We start from the raw sequence: 23,788 nt of genomic DNA, 5'->3' as shown, positions 1-23,788 counted from the left end.
CACACACACATTTGATTGCACAAGTGGCCTACTTAATATATTATTGTGTAATATTGGAGGAGGGTATTCTCCGAAGAATATACAGTTACTGCTGTGAACAGGACATGCAAAACATTTAGAGCTAACCATGCAGATGTCCTTGAATGCCTTCCTCTGACATAACACTTGCCCAAAGTAGCTCATTCTAGTGAGCTGCTAAAACATAAATACAGAGGGGTGGGAACTGGCTCTTATTACCATTCATTCTTTTCTGTGTAATGATTCTCTGTATCATGTTGGCCCAGTTCAATCATGTAAACCAGGGATGAGAGACCTGTGGCTCTCCAGCTGTTGCTAGACTACAGCCCCATCACCATTGGCCGTGCTGGTTGGGGCTGATGGGAGTTGGAGTCCCAATAACATCTGGAGGGCCCAGGTTCCCCATCTGTGTCCTCAGCCATGCTTTTGATCAGGGGTGGGGAACCTTTTTCAGCCTGAGGGCCACATTCCCTTCTGGACAACCTCTTGAGAGTCACATTCCAGTAATGGGTGGAGCCAGAGGCAAAAGTGGGTGAAGAAACAAATGTAAATTTTTTACCTTTGTACAGTTGGCTTGTTTCTGTACACACTCACACATGCCTCTCTGTCCTCCATCCAGACACGGAAGAGGTATTATCAGAGTTCAAGGACACTCTCCTCCCAGGCAAAAACACTTGGGGTGCGAAACAGGGCCAGTGAAGGGTGTAGCCTGGGGAGTTCCGAGGGCCAAATAGACCTGGAGGGCCGCATTTGGCCCGCGGCCCTGAGGTTCCCACCCCTGGTTTTGATTATTGTGAGTTTCATTAATTGTTCTCGTCACTTCATTCACTACAAGAGAGGAAGGGAGTAAAAGCTTCCACTTCCATGCATTCTTCACACTGGAATGCATATGGTTTCAGTATACAACCTTGCACATCTAACTAAGTTGTTTATGTTAATATCAGTTAAAAGATCATTCTTAGATCATTTGCATGTAATTATATATATATATATGTGTGTGTGTGTGTGTGTGTATTTTTCAGTTATGCCATGCACTGATTACATCTCAAGGTCATCGAATGAATATACCTCGCAGATGTATTCTGCAAAGTAAGTTGAATAGTTTGGTTCAGCATATCCAGTGTTTTGCTTCTCTGTAGTTCTCAGTATGGTTAAATCTCCACAACAGATACCAGAATAGGTAAAGGGATGTCAACATAGTTTTAATCTTAAGACAGTGTATGTTCACAGCACAACATTCACTCTCAGATGCATACTTTAAATGACAGGGGAGACTATCTCTTTGCAGTTTAAAGGATCGTGGTGGGTGGCAGTAGGGGGAAGAAGTAGCAATTAGTCATGGGTATGACTCCTTGAAGCCCACCCCCTTTCAGTTTTGCTTGGGAGGGGAGAATTGTCCTTAAAATTGAAAACCTTCATACAATCCTTCTTCCCCGCCAGACATGCCTGTTCAACTGTGAAGGCAAATGCAGTGCACCTAAAGCTGCACTGCCTCCTGTTGTGGGTCACATTCACCTTTCTGGGTTGTGTATACCTTCTAATGGGGCAGGAATGTATATAGCACCCTGGGGGCTGCATACTCCTGTCCTTTAGACCAGGGGTAGGGAGCCTCCAGCCGCAGACCAAACTTGGCCCCTCAGGCTTTCCTATTTGGCCTACCAGGCCATATTGAGGAAGCCACGGCCACCAGCCCTATACTTGATGTCATATATCCAGGGCTCAACATCAGGAAAAACTTCCTAACTGTTAGAGCAGTACAACAATGAAACCAATTGCCTAGGGAGGTGGTGGGCTCTCCAACACCGGAGGCGTTCAAGAAGCAGCTGGACAGCTACTTGTCAGTTGTGCTTTAACATGGACTCCTGCATTGAGCAGGGGGTTGAACTCAGTGGCCTTATAGGCCCCTTCCAACTCTACTGTTTTATGATTCTAGGATACATCCTGGCCTTCCTAACTTAGTGCTTTTGCCTAGTCACTTAATAACACTCCTTAATGACAAGACTTTTTTCTTTCTTTTTCTTTCATCAGGCCATATGCACATATTCTTTCTGTACCTGTATCCGAAACGATGGCCTCTTATTCTGGTCAGACTCAGTACCAAGCACTACAGCAGTCACAGACGTATGCTGTTTATCCTCAGACAACCCAAGCCTATGGACTACCTCCTTTTGGTAAGTCAGAGAGTTCTTGCAAGAAAAGGTGTCTTGATATCAGCGTGGAAACCATTTTATGTAAACCCTCTTATGTTCCTTCATAAGAACATAAGAACCTTCCTGGACCAGGCCAAAGGCCCACCTAGTCCAGGCTCCTGTTCTCACAGTAACCAACTAGATGCCAATGGGAAGCCTGCAAGCAGGACCTGAGTGCAACAATTCTCCTTCTATGTATATAAGGCAGGAAGTGTCACAGGTTTCTGGAATGGTTGACACATGAGTCTTACATAAGGGTCTTACACACTTGCTCCATTGCCTAAAGTATTGAACATGAAAGCATAATGTACAGCCAAAGGTATTTACATTCTTAATTGATGAGGGGGGGAATACCTTACTGTACTACCAATTTATCATAATGAATTACCAAGCTGCTCACATAGAAGTTTTTTACTAATTTGATGGCAGTTTCTAAATTTTTTTTGAGGAAAAGGGTCTAGGCCTTGCTGCTGTTGTGAGAGTACCGCCCAACCTGCTGCCCAGCACCTTCCTGACCAAGCTGGCAGAGGAAGACTCTGGTGAGGTTTTGGAGAACTTGAGGAATATTGCCTGGAGGACGTAAATGTCCATGCTAAGACTGCTCTCACTGGTCTGGCTCAGAATTTCATGACTTCCATGTCAATTATGGGCCTTTCTAAAGGGGTTATCAACCTGCCACATAGTGCATGACACACCCTCAATTTAGTTTTTGCTCCTGGTGGTGAGGTTGGTTCCCGAACCACTTGCTGATTAAGTTTAGGGTATTGGTACTAATTTCTCCCTGCACAGATGGAGGACCAATTAGGTTTGTCCACTCTCAGAGACTTATGGGGTCTGATGGATTCCTGAATGCTCTGGGGATAGAGCTGGTGAACCTGCCTAGGCCCTCCTCTCACTGTGAAATGGCAAGATGCAGATGGTCATTGATACAATTGCTCCTGAGTGCAGTCTCTGATGCTGAAGAGTACTTTTGGCCTCATGGTATACTGGGAAGCTTTGTGCTAAGAAACAGAGATGGATGACAGCTAGACTGCAGGTGGGAGCAAAAGCAGCTATGAGGGCCTACTTTGCTGCCTCCATCACATACTTGAGTAATGACCCAATAGAACTCTTCAGGGTGATCTATGGGCCATTTACACCTGTAGTTGTGGATGGAGCCCAAGACCCCTTGGAGACTTGCTGTGATTGGCTTGCTGGGCACTTTGAGGAAAACGTCACACATCTCCATAATGAGCCTGATGCCATGGTTGTCACAACTCCAAGTTCCCAGTTCTCCATCAAGCCTTATTCTGTGGGATCAGTTTCAGTTTTCCCCCATGACAACATGAATAAAGTGCTTGCAAGTATCTACCCAACCACATGTTCTCTTGATCCTTGCACTCCATGACTGATTAAAGCTAGCCAAAGGGGTGGGGAGCAGCATGACTGAGTGGATCCAGTGTGTGGTGAATTCATCTTTGTATGCAGGATTGATGCCTGCCACATTGAAGCAGGTGGTAATGTAGCTACTCCTGGAAAAAACCACCAATAGTATTTAACAACTACTACTGTGCAGTCTCAAATACCTCCTTTTTGGGCAAGATATTCGAGAGGGTCATGATGATACCTTTGCAGGCATATTTGGAGGAAATGGATTATCTCCCTCCCACAAAGATGTGTCTGGCAACTTCACTGTACAGCTTTTGGCAAATGCTGAAGATGCATGTCTTTGCCCTGGTCTTTGACCCTGAGATGTACATTTTTAGGACCCACCCAATTTTTTGGGATGTTGTGATTTTAAGTTGTTTTAATTGTTTTAATGATGTGTTTTAAAATTGTAGCCTGCCCTGGGACCTCTGGGTGAAGGGCGGGTAATAAATTTAATAATAATAATAAAATAATCTAGACGCATTCCTATTTGAGTTCAGACATGGTTTCAGGATTGAATCAGGATGGATGACTTATCCAAAAAGGGATGGAGGGGGGGAATGTGACTTTTTTTTACCCCTGCCCAATCTTTCATCAGCTTTTGATACCATCAACCATGGTATCCTCATGGACTGTCTATGGGAGGTGGGTAATAGGGGCACTGTTCTGTAGCCATTCTGGCTTCATCCTCAGGGATGGTTCCAGAAGACAGCATTGGATTAGCATTTTTCAGTCCCCTGACTCTTAAGGTATGGGATGCTGCATGGCTCTGTACTGTCTCTTGTGGTATTTAATGTCTACATCAAGAGGTTGGTCATTAGGAGATTTGGAGTAAAGTGCCATCAATATGGTGATGATACCCAACTCTGTTTCTTTGCAATAACTGAATCAGGAGTGGCTATGTAGGTCCTGGACCAGTATCTGGATGCAATGGTGGGCTGGATCAGAGCTAATAAGCTCAATCTGAATCCTGGCAATATGGAGGTTCTGTGGGTGAATGGTTCCCAGGTCCAGGAAGTCAGTCAGCTGCTTGTCCTGGATGGGGTTGCACTCTCCCTAAAGGGCAGGCACATAGTTTGGGGGTGCTTCTAGATCCAACTCTGTTAACTGAAGGTGCAGGTGTCTTCAGTGGCTAGGAATGCCTTTTACCAGCTTTGGTTGGTAAGACAGCTATGGCCATTTCTGGACCAGGATAGCCTGACCACTGTTTTCCATACACTGGTAACATCCAGACTGTATTACTGCAATGCACACTCTATATAGAACTACCCTTGGGATTGGTTCGGAAGAGTCAAATTGCTGGATGCTAGTCTGGCCGCACTGCAGTTAATTGATGGCATTAGGCTTGATGGACCCAGTTGCTGTGCCAGTTGTTGGCTGGTGCAGCGATTTGCCTGTCTCCCCACCACCACCTTCTGCCCCAGCTGTTGTGAACAGCAGGGCTGCAGATGTATGTGGTAGCGGTTGAACTACTCAGTTAAGCCCCATCACTGCCTTCCCAGGGTTCGGAATGCAGTGTAAATGTGTATGAACTCTTTTCTCAGTTCACTTCATGCAAGTAAGCTATTGTTTTGTTAATGATCTGTAGAACATCTAGGAGCCCATGTGGCTACAGTTTATACCATGTCCTCTAGTCCAGAATTCAGTCACTTCTGCAGAAATTCAGTGTCTTTTGGGCAGTTTGGATGTAATGCTATCATTTAGCGCTATGAGAATGAGCCCGGGCAAGCCTTTGGCTTGTGCAGTCCTCCTCCTCCCCCCTCTGGGGTGGTTGTGAGGAGGAGTTCAGAAGCTTTCACTTTCATTTTAGATAAAATGCAGCTTGCCGTGTCATTCAAATACGCCAAACTGTGGTTAATCTTAATTATAGTTAATAGAAACAAGTCGGCTTCAAACTATACTTTAAGAAGCTGGCTTGTTTCAATAAACCATTGTTCAGATTAACCACACTTTAGGACAGGGGTAGGGAACCCCCCACACACACACACACACTCCCTCCCTCCCTCTCTCCTTCCAGGCCAATGTTGGCATGCCAGGGCATCCAGTTCGGTCCATGAGGCCATTTTTTCCAAATCACACCTACCTGCATTATCAGCTGGCCTAACTGGTGATGTCACTGGCTCCTCATGCAAGTGGAAAACAATATGAAAAGATGTTGACATTCCCACTCCCACCCCTACAGTTTTAAGAGCCATAGGTAGGGTTTCCAGAGGGCAAAGTTAGGACTTCATCATATTTTTCAATCCTTTTGTAAACACAATTACACATCTCTTTTGGCACCTCCCCATTTTAATATGAGCTGTTCCCCCACCAACAATAAAACCTGAGTGCTAAATTCCAAATTTTACAAAAAAAAAAGTGCAACTCACATTTTGCCACAGAACAAACCTTGCAAAATAACAACAGCAACAGTTATGTAGAACAGGGATCAGGATCATGTGGCCCTCCAGATATTGGACTACGACTCCCATCATCCCTGACCATTGACCATGCTGGCTTGGGGCTGATGGAGCTGGAGTCCAACAACATCTGATTCCTCATTCCTGATATGGAATATTTTATTTATTTATGTATTTATTAAATTTATGTCCCATCCTTCCTCCGAAAGGAGGAAGCATTTCAAGCATTCAAAATGCTTCACATATATTATTGCAAGCTGGGTCCGCACATGCAGCAGAATGATCTGTAAATGGAAGAATGCTGAGGTAGTAGAATGGGCTGTACTACTGCACACTACAGATGAGAGGTGCCCATCCTTAATTATTTCCCATGTGAAAAAAAATAACAACACAACTCCATGCAGATAGAAAAGCAGCCCAGCAGACATACAGCTAGGCTAGAATATAGCGGCCTGAGTGGTTCTTTTGCATTTGGCAACACTTTTACAATAAGGGAGAGTTCAAAACATGTGACCCAATCCTCCACCCACAGACTGACATAGTACAGTACATTCTACCACCTCATTCTGCTTCATGTGTAATAAATCAGGCTTCAGGAATCCTCACAACAGCATCATTGGTGCTTCCCAAACTTTCCCCCCCATCAACCATTTGGAAATTGCTGAAGGTCTTGGCAGACCACTTCATGATTGTTCTGCCTGCTGTAGCAATTATTAGTGTGCTAGATGATGATTTTAATTGCATTTTATTGCTTTTATGTCTTATTTTGTATTTTATTGTATTGCAAATTGCAATTCCAATTTGGGGGTAAATTGCATTTCATAGAATTCAGACTGTAATACAGTAAAATACAATATAAGAAATAATAGAAACAATAAAAACACAATTAGAAATCAATATGTGGATATGTCCTGGGCCACCTGACTGAAGTTTGCAGATCAGTGGTGGCCCAGGGGCCACAGTTTGGTAACCCCTGGTGTAGGTAATTGTTATTCAGCTTATTCTTACATGTAAACTCCAGGATCTCAGGGAAAGATTTTACCCATTAACTGCTACCTGATCCTTTTAATGCTAGGAATTAAACCTGGGATCTTTGTGCAAGACATGTACTCTGCTACATCTAATAAGGTTTGGCTTTTGAAGAGTTTGTGCAAGTCTGGGATCATTTTACATGCCGCTGCCAGTAGATGAAAGGTTATAGATGAATACAGCAAAAGACAATCGGGTCCAGTTGTGCTTGTATGTGACAAAGAATAGATTGATCAAGATAAATAACGTTTTACAAATCAATTTCTTTGAATGTGCACTCTCATGTATATTCTCAGTAATAGCAGATCTTGCATACATCATGCAATAATTTTCATTGAATCACTCCCCCCCCATCCCAGGTATTGTGCCACATTTCAGTTCCTTTCAGAAAGGAAGCAGCTGGTATTAAGATTGCCTTCCACCCAACTGAGTCCTTGTTACAGGTATCACAGGAATCCAGAGGGTGATGATCAACTACTTAGCATCAGCCCAGTAATAGCTTCATCAGAAATGCCAGGACATTATTTTTCTTTCCTGCAAAGGCTTGGAAATTAACCTTGCCCCACCCCTTCTCCCTCTTTTAATTTTTGGGCAGCTTTTCTCCCTTTCTTCTTCTTTTCTTTGGCTCTGCTGTTTTCTCTAGGCTTATACCTCAAGACTTGCACATGCAAAATTAACAATTCTCAATATTTAGGCAATGATTTTATCACTTGTACACAGAGGCAAAAAATAATCTCAGTGGGGAGCCTGGCTTGACCACTACCAATTTTGTTTATAACTGGTGCAATTTATCTGATTCAGGTGCACTGTGGCCAGGTATGAAACCTGAGAGTGGTTTAATTCAGACTCCATCTCCAAGTCAGCACAGTGTTCTTACCTGCACTACAGGGTTAACCACAAGCCAATCCAGCCCAGCACATTATTCTTATCCTATTCAAGGTAAAGGTCAGCATGGTTTTTATCTACGTACCTCTTCCCTGTAGCCCGGTCCAGAAACCATGAAGAGGCCAGCACGTTCTTTGTCTTTGTTTTGTGCATGTTTCTCTGTGCTTTGCAAGTCATGGTTTCCTCCCCCACTCATCATTTGCCTGCCCTTTTTGACTGATTTGCTGAGATCTGTCTACTACTACAGGAGTAGTGTGCTATGCTTCTGAAACTCTCATGGAGGCAAGAGGAGACTGTCCAGGAAAGGGAGGAATGGATCACAAAAGTCAAATGCATGTCATTGTTCAGCATGTCTATGTTTGTTTCCCAGTAGCACTGGGCTTGAGTTTTAAGAATGCATAGAGGTCAGTTCTATGTTCTGGTACTCTTGTTACAAATGGAAATATGCCTATAGGTTAGCCATATGAGCTAGCAACTATTTTTTATTTATTTTAAATATTTGTACCCCTCCTGTTGATCAAATCGTCTCAATGGCAGCTTATAACAGATTGCAGCTATTCAAAACAAAACAAAATCACTATCCAGCAGCCCTTGTCCCTTTGGCCATTGGCAGAGGTTCCCCCCCCCCAGTTCCAGGCAGACTGGCAATTAGAGTACTTTCTGGCAGGGTGGAGGTGAGGAAAACTTTCTTCCAGCTGCTCGTTCTCTGGCCAGTGGTTGCCTTGAGTGAACTCCGGTTCCCTCCTTCCCTTTCCTAGTTACACTAGCAATTGCATCTTGTTGCCTTTGAATTAAACAAACTATATCAACTGTTGCAACCATAGTTTGCCTCCAGACCAGAATTGGAAAGTCCATTCAAGCCATGGTTTCCAGTTCTGGTTTGCTGCAGCATTAGTTTGCCCAGTTTGGAAGTAACAACAGACTCTGGTTATTGTGAATCAGGAAGCAAACAATGGGATCTGAGTGCGTAAAGAGAGAAGGAAGGAGGAAGTGGGAATATCTGGGCCTAATTCATGTTGTTCCTGGTTGATTCAGGCAGAGGGTTAACCCGCTTGCCACTTCCTCAAGTTGTGGCGGGAATACGGTTAACTCTCATTTCACTTACAGATTATTAACTTCCTTTGTTAGAGCTCCTGTGTGCAAGTGTTATTCATGCAGTAAATGGCCTGTTTCTCCCCACATTTATACTTATACTTGACTCTTTTACTGGCCTTGTTCACATGTCACAATCATCCATACTTCGTGATTTATCACAAACGTACCGATCTGGGTCACTTTCCTCCTCCCTGGGAGTGTGTGGGAGAAACAAGCAATGATCCCTGGCTCATTATTATCTCCTAACCAAGAATCGTGGTTTGTTTCACTCCAAACAATCTAGTAAGCTACCATTGGCTACCTCCTTCCTCCAGCACTTGTAAAAGCTGGAAGACTGTTCGCTAGGTTCAAGCTATGAAGACCAAGAGCCAAACAACATGTTCCATTAGCTACATCAGTGTGTGTTTGAGTGCAGTCTTGTTTTTTCCACACACATTACCAATGTGTGGGCCCTGATCCAGATCAGTACCCTAGCATTGAGGGAAATGGTTTTTTTTTTTTAATCCTTTGCCCCTGTATGGTCCTGATCTGCAGTTTGCTTTAATGGGAGCATTTTTTCCTATACAAACTGGAGCTTTTCTTTCTAATGCAAATTGCAAGCATGGGGCCCCCTATCTGGATCGGCCCCCTCACACTGGCTATTTGTGTACAAAAAGCCTTCACTGAAAGGCACAGCCATGTAGCTAACATAACATGTATTTTGGCCCTAGTCAGATTTTATATAGATGGGCAAAATCATACCACTTCTCTATAGCCCATATCAAAATAACGCTCTGTTTTGTAGCACACCCAGATAGATATAATAACCTCTGTTTTGTACTTGAAAACATCCAGGATTCAGCCAGCCCCAGCGTGAATTCTCATATTTCATCAGCTTATCATTAGTTTCTTTTTACGTGTGTGCCTGTTTTAAAAAACTGGCAGCAGAGAGTGCAATCTTAATATTCCAGTTACTCGTATGCAGCTGTCTCCAAAATGAGAACTAAATCCTAGACTCTGGCAAATCATGTGTTCTACGGGTACATGAATTTCAAAAACTCACTTTTGGTATCACTGAGCAGACCTTGAAGAAGTGCATCCCCGATGGCTTGCGAACAAGATGGAAATGCAGACCGCTGGGAAAAGATGGCGGTGTTTTTCACCCAGATTGTATGTCATTGTGACGTGTAGCAGGCTTATTGATTAAAAACAAGCTGTGAACAATGCCATGTAGCAAGATGAGGAGCCAGGCAGCAGTGGAAGACCCAAGCTGAAAACAAGATACTGTCACCCTTGGTGCAACTGCCATGAGTGGCTTATGTCACTTTGGGGGATGATGGTGACTTTTTTTTTCTTTTTGTCAGTTGCATTAAGAACTGTAAGCATCCTAATATAATCACTGGAATAAATAGAACTTCGATAGTGCTCTGTTTATTGCACAGACAAACCATCTGCTGTAAAACAAGGGTCACATGAGCTGGAAGGATTTCAAATACTAATGTAGCTATTTCCTAGAATTAAGCAATTTTTATATTGCATTTAAAGTAGGTCATTCACCTTCACAGATTAACTGGGTTTGCTCCAACTCCATTAAGTTCCTCTATGGTTGGTGTTCAGCTGTGGCATGTGAGAGAGCACCCCCTTAGCCAATGTATTTAATTTTGAATCCCCTTGACAAAGGAACAGTTATTCAGCATAGCACTCAGGCCACAATCCAGCACAGAGTGAGACCTGCTTAACCCCCTCGATTTTCAGTGGGCTTAAGTAGGCACTGCGTTAGATGTAGGCCTTAGTTTTTAAGATTAAAATATGATGATGATTTTTATAAGTGTTGCATTGTACCCTCACTCATCAAAGATGTGCTCCTGTTCATGGTTCCAGCTTGCCAGCCATGCCTTCCTCTAGGATACCCTTTTCCACCACCCCTTTCCTTATTTCTTGTCCAGCTGATACTTGAATGTTCTGTGACTACTGAGTATTCTCGGTCCTCATGGGAATGTTTTGAGTTTTGCGTCTTTCCATTTCTTTCCTTTTCCAATTGTTTTGTATTACTGTAAATGTCTGGGTTGGCTGGAACAAACTGATTATCTCCCTCATGTTTTCAGTAGCCTCATTTTGGCTCCTGTTCTATTGGCAGTTATCAACTGAGTTGGCTATTAGAGAGAATAGTGGTGATGATGATTGATTAGGTTGGATCCAGTCTAAGGCTGCAGTCTTAACCTGGGAGTAAGTCCCATTGAAGGTCTTCTGACATGGTTAGGATTGCTTTGTAAGTTTTGCACACTTGGGTCCCACTTAAAACAATAGGACTTAGTCATGAATAATTTTTCTCATTGGTTTCACTGGAACATAAATGCAAGCCACTACTGTTGTTCGCAATATTACACAGTTGCAGCTTCTGGCATGCTTGTATGGGAGGACCAAATCTATCATGTACTGTTTTTTTTCTTATTTTAACCAAATCTGGCAGAATTTGAAAAGCACTGTTTTCAAAATGAGGTGACTTCCAACTTGGCACTGTGTAGCAAAAAGATGGTTGTGAGGGCAGCAGAGTTGCTCAGTCTATGTTGCCCCCTTGCTGTCATTGTAAACTCCACCTTTGATTAAGGGAAACCCAGTTGGGACTACGAATGCTGGTAACTGCTGTTTTCCCCTCTCCAGTGACATTTGACCACCCCTTGCACTTTTTATGCATTGATATATACCCATCTATTTGATTTTCACAGCTTCAAGTACCAATGCCAATTCAGTGTCCACCACTTCGCCTACTGTCAATATTTCAGCATCAGCAGTAGCTAGCATCTCTCAACAGGTACTTGTTCCTGCTAAAGAAATAAGTCTGCATGAAATTTTTTATGCCCATGCTTTTCATTTTTGAACTGTGTGAAGCTTCTTTATTCATTGTTTTAGTGGATGTTGTAATACTAACAGTGCAATACTCTGTCATGTTCATTTGAAAGTAAGTTCCCACTGTCTTCGATGAGCCTTATGCCCTAGTTAAGTGTGTTTGGCATTGCAGCCTAAATCTTTGGAAGTATTTTGTGGGGTTGGTTCATGGCTGCCTCTTCATACTAGGAGTGAAGTTTTGGATGCAGAATGAAAGCCAGACTTGAACTCCCAGAAGCTATTCTTGGAGACTGAAGGTTGGATCCTGATTAAGGTAGTCAAACTTTGCTCTCATTGAAATCAATAAGCCATGACTAATGCTTTATATTGATTTCAGTGAGACCTAAGTGCAATTAACTTAAGAGGATTCAGACTGCCCTCCCTCAAACATGTTCAAGGCACATGGGAAGGGGGGATTTCAGGGCCCATGTGGACTGCCCTGCAACTCCTGTCATGTATTCCTTGAACGTGGGGGAGGATTATCTGAATACCCTTTAGTTTGGATCCAACCAATTATTTTCATTGCGTGGAGAGAAATGACCTTGTAGCTGAAAATTATAGAGTTGCTTCCTGGGAGTTGGAGACCGGATTCCTTCCTTTGCCATGATTTGCCTTTGCAACCTTGGCTGAATCTCTTCGCATTTGTAAACCTCCATTTTCCCCACTTGTAAGGAACTGTGGTTTGTCTAAATTATAAGCCATTGTGGGTTCATTATGGAGATGATCCTAGATTAGAAGGTCTATAAATTATGGTGACCTTAGTTTGAGAACAAATATAGCCAGAGAATATGTCTAGATAGCTTTCCCCTTAATTCATCAGTAAACAGGAATTAAATTCACTTTGATTTCTTCTGTAGGCCCTCAAATTTGTGGAAGCCATATAATAGTAAAGGGGTTTCTTGGTGTGTTGTGTGTGTGGGAAATCGAATGTTTTATGAGCTAATTATGAACATAGGAAGCTGCCTTATCCTGAGTCAAACCATTCGTCCATCTAGCTCAGTGCTCTCTACACTGACTGGCAGCTCTCCAGGGTTTCAGGCAAGAATCTCTCCCAGCCCTTCCTAGAAATGCTGGAGATTGAACCAGGGACCCTCTGCAAAAATAGATTTTGCCCTTCGCAGTTCTAATGACCTTTTCCCATTTTTCTGAGTCATATTTGCACAACTGATATCTGTTCCTTTCTGCTCTGGGTCTCCTTCAAGACCAAGTGAAATTTAGCATATTTCTAAAATAAGAGTAAGAGAGGGAGTTATTGTAAGCCCACCCTTGCAGCTGAGTACTTGATGGCAGACTTTGCAGTAAAGATCTATAGGCTCAGTGTCTTTTCTGTACAGACTTCTGTTTCTTCTGTAACTATCACCTGTGTTACCAGAAACAATCCTTTACTCATACACCCTGACTGTGTTTTTCCTGTTCACTTCAGTGGAGCATACAGAGATTGAAGCTGTTGTGTGTGCTGACCTGTCCTCTTTGTTGAAGTGAACTGGAAAACTCGCTCAAGCAGAAGTTCTGTGTGAGCCTAGGAAATGCTAACAAGCTGTGGATGGAAGATGAAAGACATTAATCTAGCCCTGGGCTGATAATTAAGGCCAGGTTTTTGCAAGGGCAGGAAAGGCAGGAATGTTTTGATGACTTTTTGGGGAGGGGTTGATACTTGGCAATTACTTTAAGAATTAACATTAAGGTGACTGAGAAGTATTCTTCCTCTTAACTTTTTTTTTTTAATGTGCCACTTTCTGGTGCTTCTTAGCCTGCCCACCCCAGCCAACACGCTCCCTGAAATCCCTATGGGAGAATGCCATGTCATTACTTTCTTTGTTTAAGTTAAAAGGAACACACTGTTCCTTCTAACTTGTTTAATCCTTGCACCACTCTCTGTCTGCTCAGCAGGCAGCCTACTTGGCTGCCATTCGTCCTATAATACTCTGTAATATAATGGGAGGATATCCTGAAATCATATCATCCCATGGGCATTCTAAGAAGCACGCTAGCAAGACAGGCTGAAAGTTAAATGCAAGAGCATCCCTTGGCTACCTTGTAACATTTTAAGGTAAGCAAAACTCCTTCCTCCCTCCTCCTCCCCTGAAAAATTAACTGAAATTCCTCTGCCCTCCCCCCTGAAAGGCATTACAAATTTATCTGAGCTTGTATAAAGCTGTGTTACTCTAATTTGCTCTGGCTAACTTACTACAGTGTTGATTGGTTAAAGGAGACTTCGCAAACCTGGTGACCGCCAGATGTTGTTGGACTCCAGCTCCCATTATCTCTGGCAATTAGCCATGGTGGTTGAGACTGAGTGGGAGTTGTAGTCCAGCAGATCTGGAAGGCACCAGGTTGAGGAAGGCTGATTTAAAGGCTCAATGAAACTCTCCTCCTGTGTTCATGGCTGAACGACATTAGCTCTGAATGATTCTTTTAGAATTCCAACTAAAGAGAAAGGGATAGATTCCCCACCTCACCCCTAAAGCCTATGTCTGGTCTGCTCCTGGATGAGAACCAAAGAAATACGGGTTATAAATGTACAGAATAAGAATATAAAAAGAGCCTGCTGTATCAGACCAATAGCCCATCTTAGTCCATCTGGTTCTCACAGTGGCCAACCAGATGCCTATGGAAGCCCACAAGCACGACCTGAACACAACAGCCCTCTCCCCTCCTGTGGTTTCCAGCAACTGGTATTCAGAAGCATGCAGCCTTTTCCCATGGAGGCAATAAAAATAAAATAAATACACATAGTATCTTGTTTGGTCTAATTTCCCACTTTAGAACCTAATTCTGTCTGTGACAGGGAACATTACAAACCAAGGTTATCTGCAAATTAGTAGGAATTCTGATGACAGTCCTATAGAGTCTGATGTTGGAACTGTTTTGGGTTTTTTCTGCCAGCTCTCTGGGGAGCTGTGAGTGTGTTTGTTTTGTTGTCCCTTTCCCTCTTTGACTCTTACTCTTGAACAGGAGTATCCTACGTACACAATCCTTGGCCAAAGTCAATACCAGCCATATTACTCAAGTTCGAGCTTTGGAGTTATAACACCAGCAGACAGCAGCACAGAGAGTCCCACACTAGCAACGACCACATATCCTTCTGAAAAACCAAATGCCATGGTGCCTACTCAGACAGCGCAGAGACATTCCTCTGGTAATATGATGGAGAAAATCTTGTATGGAATTTCTTATGTACGTGTGTGTTGGGCAAAGGGGAGGAGTCTCAATTATTTTTTAATAATATTAATTATTTTTTAATAATATTAATTTTAAAAGATGCATCTTAGTGTATTGGTCTTTCTAAAGCACTTTGCTTTAGAATTTTTGGGAATTTTTTTGCCGCTCTACTGATTGCCTTCTACCCCACTTCTTAGTCCCAAAAGGTCTCAACTTTCACTTTTTTTGTTTATTATATTCCCATCACACCTTTCTTCTGAGGTCCACAAGGCAGCATACATGTTCTTCCCCTACCTGTCATTGTTGACTCTCCAGCTCTTAGAGGATAAGAGAAACGTGAGCATTGCCTGCCTTTTTGGGGGGCAAATGTATGAAGTTGGACTACTGTTCTCGCAATGCAGGGTCACAAATCTACCAGAAGGCAATTTTTGATTGTTAAAACATTTACCTCTTTTTTTCAAAAAAATCAAGACTCAAGACTCTGAATATGTTGACTGCAATAAAAACGTATTAAAACTAGTTGAAGCACTTTTGATGAGCACTTCATTAATATACAAGTTTTTGAAAAAAGGTAATGTACAGTAATGTCTGTGAGTTGCACCATTTCTTCAACTGCATTGGCTACTCAGTATTATATTGCAATGGACCTTTATCATTTTGAAAATATGCACATTGTTAAAGAAATTGCAAAATTACTCATTTTTAAAGCAATAACAAGACCATCAATGGACCATAAGAGGAGCCCCAGTAGATCAGACCAAAGTATCATCCTGTTTCACACAGTGCCCAGCCAGATGCCCCTGGGAAGTCCACAAGCAGAACAAAAGTGCAATCGCTCTATTCTGCTTATGACCTCCCCCACCAGGAACTGATAACTGATAAGTATGGAGCCGCTGATTCTGGAGGTACTTGTGGCCATTGATAGCATTCTCCTCCACACATTTGTCTAATCCCCTTTTAAACCCATCCAAGCCACATCTTGGGACAGTGAATTCCATTAAGTCAGGGGTAGCCATAGGAACATGGTCTGTCTATCTCAGTACTATCTACACTGACTGGCAATGGCTGTCCAGGGTTTCAGGCAGGAGTCTTTTCCAGCCCCACTTGGATATGCCAAGGACTGAACCTGGGACCATCTGCATGCAAGGCAGATGCTCTTCTATTGAGCTATGGCCCTTCCCCAAATGCAGGAGCCAATGCCTTGCCCTCCAGATGTGCCAGAGGCCCAAATAATTGGGTCTATGATAAGTGGGGACCCACAGCATGCACTAAATCATCTTACCTTTAAAGGCCTGCACAGCTTGGAACCCAGATACTTGAAGAAATGCCTATTTCCACCTCAATCTTGCCTGTACACTTAGGTCATTTTCAGAGATCTTCCTCTGCCTAGATGCCCCTAACATTTGAAATGAGGATGGTGGGGAGAGGGAGGTTTATCTTGTGCCTACTCTGAGTTTTTAAAAGTCTTGTTACACTTCATGCCCCTTGCAAATGTTTTTAACTCCTGGGTGTTTTTAGCATGACTTGTTTATTGCATGTTATTGTTTTCTTTGAATTACAACAGCTGCCCTGGAAATTTAGTGCAACAGCTGCCCTGGAAATTTAGTGCATTGAAGGGTGGGATATCACTGCACAAAATACATAAATCTCCACTGTCCCTTTTTTTCCAGGAGACCCATCTACAAGTCCATCGTTGCTGAGGGCGACAGCAAGTAAAGACATAGAGGAGCAGTCCAGGAAAAATGTGACTGGGAAAAACAGAGGGAAGAGGAAAGCAGACTCTTCTTCACCACAGGACAATGAACTTGAAGTTGGTGTTCAGCTGTTCTCACACCCCTCTTTCTCTCTTTCAAGGCTTTAACAGTGTGTGAACAATTGGGTAGGGATCAGGGAGTGGTATGGAGAGTGGACCTTGATTAACCGCTGCTTTAGAATTGTAGTACTAAAAGGACTTGAAAGACATATGAGCTGTGTAAAGAAGTACTTCCTTTTGTCTGTTCTGAATCTCCCACTGTAGAGCTTGATTGGATGACCCTCTCCTGTCTACATTTAAGATGATTATAACAGCAGTGTTAAGCCGCTCTGGCCTCTTTAAGTTCCTGAAATAGGAGGACTATCTTGGCAAATGAAGAAAAACAAAAACAAATTAATCTCTGTGATTTCTTCCTCAGCGAGTGTTCTTATGGGACTTGGATGAGACCATCATAATATTTCACTCTCTTCTCACAGGATCATACGCCCAGAAATATGGGAAGGTACTGATGTTTTTCTTTTTACTGCAGAACTTTTGAATTGTTTCAGCTGTACTCTGAGTTAATAAATTAAAATGGCAACCTAGTATGAGAGTGCTTCTAAAGCAGTGAATCAGGGACAGTACTCAGGAGCAGAGGTGAGACAGTGAGGTTGCCTCCGTCAGCCTGGGTAGGGCCAACTTCTGTTTGACTCCTTCTCTCCCAGAAATGTCTCTATGAGTGGCAATTCCACTTGACTGCCACAGAGAGAAAGATGAGATAGCAAGGCCCCTCCCATCAGTTTAGCTGGGAATATTTGGCTTCTCCCATCCCAGCACTGCTCTCATTCAATTGCCAGGCTACCTGTATTGACTGGCTTTCCTCTTCCCTCCCTGTCCCCTTTTCCTTTTCCCTTCCCCCCCTTTTTTTTGGTATTGTGCTTATTAAATGTAAAAAAAATGTAAATGTACTGCCTTCAAGTCAATTCTGACTTATGGCATCCCTATGAATAGGGTTTTCATGAGGCTGAGAGGCAGTGACTGGCCCAAGGTCACCCAGTGAGCTTCATGGCTATGTGGGCATTCCAACCCTGGTCTCCCAGGTCGTAGTCCAACACCTTAACCACTACACCACACTGGCTCTCTATTAAATGTACACCACTATTATAAATTATGAGATGCCTTGCAGACATCTACAGAAGGGAAATTTGCAGGTGCAGTAAATAAATTATAAATGCTTACTGTATTGAAGAATATCCTGGATTGTGTGAGGGTAGTAGCAATTAAATGGATGGTAATAAGTGAAAATGTAATTATTATTCCCCCCTCCCCCAAATCATTTTCTTTAAGGGTTTGAGACTATGAAAGATTTGAAGTGCAAGTGCTTTTTTTGGTCAGTTTTATAGCACAACATACTCATGTAATGGAAACAAAGCCCTATGAGGAGAGACTGAAAGAACTGGGCATGTTTACCCTTGAGAAGAGAAGATTGAGAGGAGATATGAGGTATTTGAAAGGTTGTCACACAGAAGAGGGCCAGAATCTCTTCTCAATCATCCTAGAGTGTAGGACATGGAATAATTGGCTCAAGTTACAGGAAGCCAGATTTCTGGTAGAACAGTATAACAATAGAACCAATTACCTAGGTGGGCTCTCCAACACTGGAGGCATTCAAGAGGCAGCTGGACAGGCACCTGCCGTGTATGCTTTAATTTGGATTCCTGCATTGAGCAGGGGGTTGGACTCGATGTCCATATAGGCCTCGTCCAAGTCTACTATTCCATAATTCTATGTTTATAGTGTATGCAAGTCTTATGTGTATTCATAAGTTTATCAGAGACTAATATCCAATCACTGCATTCTCTCTTTGGGTTGTGCCCAATGAAGTCATTGCGCAAAGGAATTTCCTCTCCCTCACACACACACCCATCTGCTTTGGTGGTTCCCTCAACCCTTCAGAGCAGATTTGTGGGGGTGCAGGGGAGAGAGAGAGAGAGGAAGTTCTAGTGCCAGTTGTTCCATTTGCACAATGACTAAGTTGGATTCAACCCTGTAGTTTGACGGGAGATCTCCCTTGTATACCACACAATCATGCAGCTTGGTATAGTGGTCCTTGATTTTACCAGTTACTTAGGAACATAGGAAATTGTCTTACCATTGATCCATCTAGCTTGGTATTGTCCAGACAGACTGGCAGTGGCTCTCCAGAATTTCAGGTAGGAGTCTCTTCCGGCCCTACCTGGAGATGCCAGGGATTGAGCCTGGGACCTTTTGCATACAAAGCAGGTGCTCTGCCACTGAACTACAGCCTTTCCCCATTCTAAGCCTTTGGTTTAGAATTAGGGCTACAATGTTTAGGCTGCATTCTTATGCTCCAGCTTTGTATTTAACAACTTCCTTGATAGCCATAGGCAACCTGGAATTCCATGCAGGCAAGTAAGCAGGCTAATGGAGGAGGGATGGACCGCTCCATCCTTCCTCTGCCAGCCCACTTGATTTTTGTAGGAGAGGAAGGAAAATATTCCTCCACAACCAGCATGGAAAAGCAGTGAACTTACAGAAGGAGGAACAATCACTTCATCCCTCTTGCAGCAGTTGGCTAGTAACTTTTGGAGGCATATCTAGTAGGGCTTATTTCTAAGTGGACATGTATAGAATTGCACTGTTAATCACTTACATAAGAGAAAAAAACTCCTTTGAATTGACTAAAAAGGTGCCCCTGGTTCTCTCTCTGTCTCTGTCTCTCTCTGTCTCTCTGTCTGTCTCTGTCTCTCTCTCTCTCTCTCTCTCTCTCTCTCTCTCTCTCTCATATCAATTGAGGAAGGGAGTTTTAATTTCCCAACGTTATTACTTTATCACTGCACATATTTCTTGGCCGTTTCACTCCAGTAGCAATGCACATCCCCTGCTCTGATCTTCGGCTTGGGTAGAGCTGGAAAATTTTGATCTGGCCCCATTACAGAGGTGGGAAGCCCTTGGATTCACCTGTCTAGTTCTCCCTACTTCTCGGTCTCCCTGCTTCATGCCTGCGTTTATTCCTAAGTAAGTCTAAGGTTTCAATCCCATAGACACGTAATGAAGAGTAAGTCCCATTGATCTCTGTGGGAATTACTTATGACATGCATAAGAATGCTCTCTAAGATATCTTTCATTGGGTGGCAGCTCTCCTTAAACTCTGTCTGAAATCCTGGAGATCCACTGCCAGTCAGTGATGACAATACTGTTAGAGGGACCAATGGTCTGACTTAGGCAGCTTCCTATGTTGCTATCAAAGCTTTAGCACATAAAACAATTTATTTTCTATTCTGATTTCTAGGATCCAACGCTGGTGATTGGCTCTGGTTTGACTATGGAAGAAATGATTTTTGAAGTGGCCGATACACACTTATTTTTCAATGACTTAGAGGTATGTGTTCTTTTCTGAATTTGAGCCTTGAATAGATATGATGGAATGCCTTGGTAATGTCTAGTGACCCAGAAGAGCAAAGTAGCTTCTAACAGCATCAGCTGGAACTGAAACAACAGTGGGACCAGATGTAGATTGCACACCTAAACTCCTAAATTGGCCCGCTTGGACTGTTTAACCACTTGGGGTCTACATGCTTTGCACACACCACCTCCTTCCCTGTGTATCGTTGTCATCACTGAGATCTGTCCAGCAGCACCCTCTTGAGGATATCATCTATGCATAAACTACAAGAGCCTACTATAAAGCACCCTTAACAACTGCTAATTATTTATTTATGACATATAGGCCAAGTTTGTACATAAAGCTAAGCCAAACCATGTCTGCAGCTTTTCTCCCCCGTTCTTGCCGCTGCCATGCTTCCCAGGGGTAAACTATGGTTTGGCTTAGTGTTATGTCCAAACTTGGGCTCATTGTTTGGCACCCCCAGCCAGACCACAAGCAGTAAACCAAAAATAATCCTTGGTTACAAATCCCTACAAGTCATGGTTTGGATGTAACACTAAGCCAAACCATGTCTTAGCCTTAGATAGTGCAGCGGCAGCAGGACCAGGGTTGAGGCGGGGAGAGGAGCACAGCCGCTACAATCTTTGTTCTGGGAAACCACACGTTTGGCTTAGCTTTCCATGCGAACCAGATCAGTGAATCATAGAGTTGGAAGGGACCTTCGAGGTCATCTGGTGTAACTCACTACTCAGGAAAACTGCTTTTCCTGCAAGAAAATTAAGGTGACATAGATTGTTCTCCTCACCATCACCCCCACCACTTTATTCCCAACCCTGTGAGATAGGTTAGATTAGGCTGAAATATAGCCACTAGCCTGAGGTCACCCAATCAGCTTCATAACCGAGCGGGAGTTTGAAACCAGGTTTCCTCAGCCCTAGTCCATTATTCTCACTGCTGTGCCACACTGGCTTCCAGCTCTGTCAGCTTTAGCATCTTCCAGAAAAAAAGTGTAAGCCCTTTTATCTGGACTGACATTTGCTGGCAAGGATTAAAAGAGTAGGCTAATATTAATGTCTGATGGGTTTGGATCCAAAGGTGCCCTTCCTCATTTGGAAGTTGTCTTCTGTTTGTTAAGGGGCCGTTTTACACCTTGCACCACAGCGTTGTGCGAGAAGAAGCTATGTCCAAAGCTGTTGTGCTTGCACAACTGAAAGCATAAAACTGCTACAGAACCCAGATATCATAGCACCACATGAACTCTTCAGATGTTATTGGACTACAGCTGTCATCATTCCTAGCTGCTGCCCATGGGGCTGATGGGAGTTGGAATTTAGCAGCTTTGGGAGAGCCACAGGTTCCAGTAATAACTGGGCTGGATGGTTAAATAGTCTAGCTTGATATAAGGCATCTTCTCATACTTCATTTTCTCTTGTTACAGGAGTGTGACCAAGTTCACGTGGAAGATGTTGCATCGGATGACAATGGGCAAGATTTAAGGTGATATATTACGATTTTGAATTGTTGCGCCCAAGGTCTAAAGTGGGCATCTTTATTGTATTCATTGAACAAAAAACCAACAAGGTTCCCTTTCCTGAAGGCTCACAAACTAAACAAATGTATGTACTGTTACATGACTATTAAAACACTATATTTTAGTTTTTGCTGTTAAAAGAGGTAGGTAGATGGCAGCCCAAGAGTCAGAGGTACCCAATGATGCTTCACCAATCATGCTAAATCCTTCTATTGAGTAAAAGAGGCCTTTCATTACCCATCCAAATTACGTGACCAAGCTGGTTAGAATCAATTTACAAGCAGACAATCTTAATTGCTTCTTCAAGTGGTTATCTTACCCAGTTACCCTAAAACGGGGGATGGGAACCTGTAGCCCTCCAGATATTGTTGGGTTACAACTTCCATTATCCTTGACCATAAGCCATGCTGGCTGTGACTGACGGGAGTCAGAACCTGACAACATCTGGAGGACCACAGGTTCCCTACTCCTGACAAGAGATAAGATGAGAGTTTAAAACCGTGTCTCATCTGTGAAGAAGGGTAGAAATTATGGGGTGCTCTCTCTTTTTAGCTTTTGCATTGTATGATTTTTAATATGGTACACCACACTGGGCCGTAAGACAGACACAAATAATTTAATAAATGAAATATAAATTAAAGTAAAAGCTAAGCCAAAACAGACTTTGCAGCCCTCTTTGTAGGCAACCAAAAGGGCCCCCCTACTTCCAGATTTTTGGGGGGCTTTCAAACAGGTGAAGTTTTATTCACCATCCCTAAGAAGTGGCAGCAGGTGTCATAATAGCAACACCTTCCTCTTCAAACTTTTCTGATGGTAGATAGGTATCCTGCGGCTGCGGGAGCAGTCACAATGGCAACCACAACCACCTTTCTTCTCCATCCAACATCCATTTCTCTGCCCATTGAGAGTGATTACCATGTGATCCTGGAAGCATTGCTCTCACTATGAATTGGCTGCCTTGCTCTCCGCGACTAATTACAAAACCAACTCTAATTGGCTATTTGGCATTGTGATATCACATTCATACCATGATTGCTGACTGGTTACGATTATTATTATGAAGAAGAAGCTATTGTGAAAAGCAAAAACTGGCACCAAATCTGTCACGGTGGAGGGGCAACAAATAGTGAGTGAACAGGTACAAAAATAGTAAGCTTTGGGGGGCTTTTCTGGGGAACATTTTTAGCCCCTGAAAAACCTTTCTACCAAAAAATGTTCATCCACTAATATTTGATGCAGCCCAGATAGGATCAGAGAAACACCTGACCGTCCCAAGGAACTGCTTTACAGCAAGAGAGTCTTTCCCATCACTTGCATCCTAAGATCTTTTTAACTGGAGATGGGACCTACTGCATGGATAGCATGTGCTCCACCACTGAACCACTAGGGTCCCTCCTTATCTTGAACACAGATATTTCTGAAGGCAGCCCTGGAGATGGTACTTGCTAACAGAGATCCCAGAACAAATTGTCCATGAGGAACCCCGCCATCTGGACTTAATATTCAGGAGAGAACTGAGCCCGAGACACAGACTTGGCCTGATCTGATGTTCTGACAAAGCCTCCAAGGATCAGATCCTAAATACACAAAGACTAATTAGATTTGGTATCCAGGTTTCTGAGCAGCAGGGCCAAAAGTGTAGTCAGGTGTGTTCACATGCAGATCTGCTGTGGGTTGGACAAGAGGATCAGAACCACTAATCCAACAGTAACTGCTATAATTTAAGTAGAAGTTGCCAGTATATGTAATGCAAAGCCGGCATTTTCTGCCCCAGCACCTACAATTTTTCCTCGGATGGCTTCAGTGGCTCAGGAAACAATGCCAATCACGGTTCAGCAGGAGTCCAAGGTGGAGTAGATTGGATGAGGAAGCTTGCTTTCCGCTACCGGAAGGTGCGCGAGGTCTATGATAAATACAAAAGCAACGTAGTAGGTGAGTGTGAGTAGCATTCTGCTGTAGGCTGCAGGGGAAGATTTGTCTGTCTAAACTGTTCTGTCATTATTAAGCTCTTGTATGTTAGAGAGCTGGGGCCACAATCAGCCACCCATCCTTGGAAATTGGAGTGAG

The 23,788-nt window shown here is 43.2% G+C and overlaps 1 protein-coding gene across 4 annotated transcripts in view; it reads left to right on the top strand.

Moving 5' to 3' along the window:
- The window catches only part of EYA3 (EYA transcriptional coactivator and phosphatase 3), a 95,387-nt gene that overhangs the window by 62,704 nt on the left and 8,895 nt on the right, over nt 1-23,788 (top strand). For 3 of the 4 annotated variants that reach the window (XM_061597665.1, XM_061597664.1, XM_061597667.1), the window contains 10 exons: nt 1,041-1,107; nt 2,047-2,189; nt 7,844-7,981; nt 11,728-11,813; nt 14,843-15,026; nt 16,720-16,859; nt 17,221-17,304; nt 20,095-20,184; nt 21,629-21,687; nt 23,496-23,653. In XM_061597665.1, the coding sequence (XP_061453649.1) occupies nt 1,041-1,107; nt 2,047-2,189; nt 7,844-7,981; nt 11,728-11,813; nt 14,843-15,026; nt 16,720-16,859; nt 17,221-17,304; nt 20,095-20,184; nt 21,629-21,687; nt 23,496-23,653 (1,149 nt within the window). The remainder of the gene's footprint in view (nt 1-1,040; nt 1,108-2,046; nt 2,190-7,843; nt 7,982-11,727; nt 11,814-14,842; nt 15,027-16,719; nt 16,860-17,220; nt 17,305-20,094; nt 20,185-21,628; nt 21,688-23,495; nt 23,654-23,788) is intronic. The other variant, XM_061597666.1, reaches the window with a different exon arrangement.

This window comes from Rhineura floridana, chromosome 15 (genome assembly GCF_030035675.1).
Source record: "Rhineura floridana isolate rRhiFlo1 chromosome 15, rRhiFlo1.hap2, whole genome shotgun sequence".
Lineage (NCBI taxonomy): Eukaryota > Metazoa > Chordata > Lepidosauria > Squamata > Rhineuridae > Rhineura > Rhineura floridana.
This window is presented reverse-complemented; position numbering and strand designations above follow the sequence as displayed.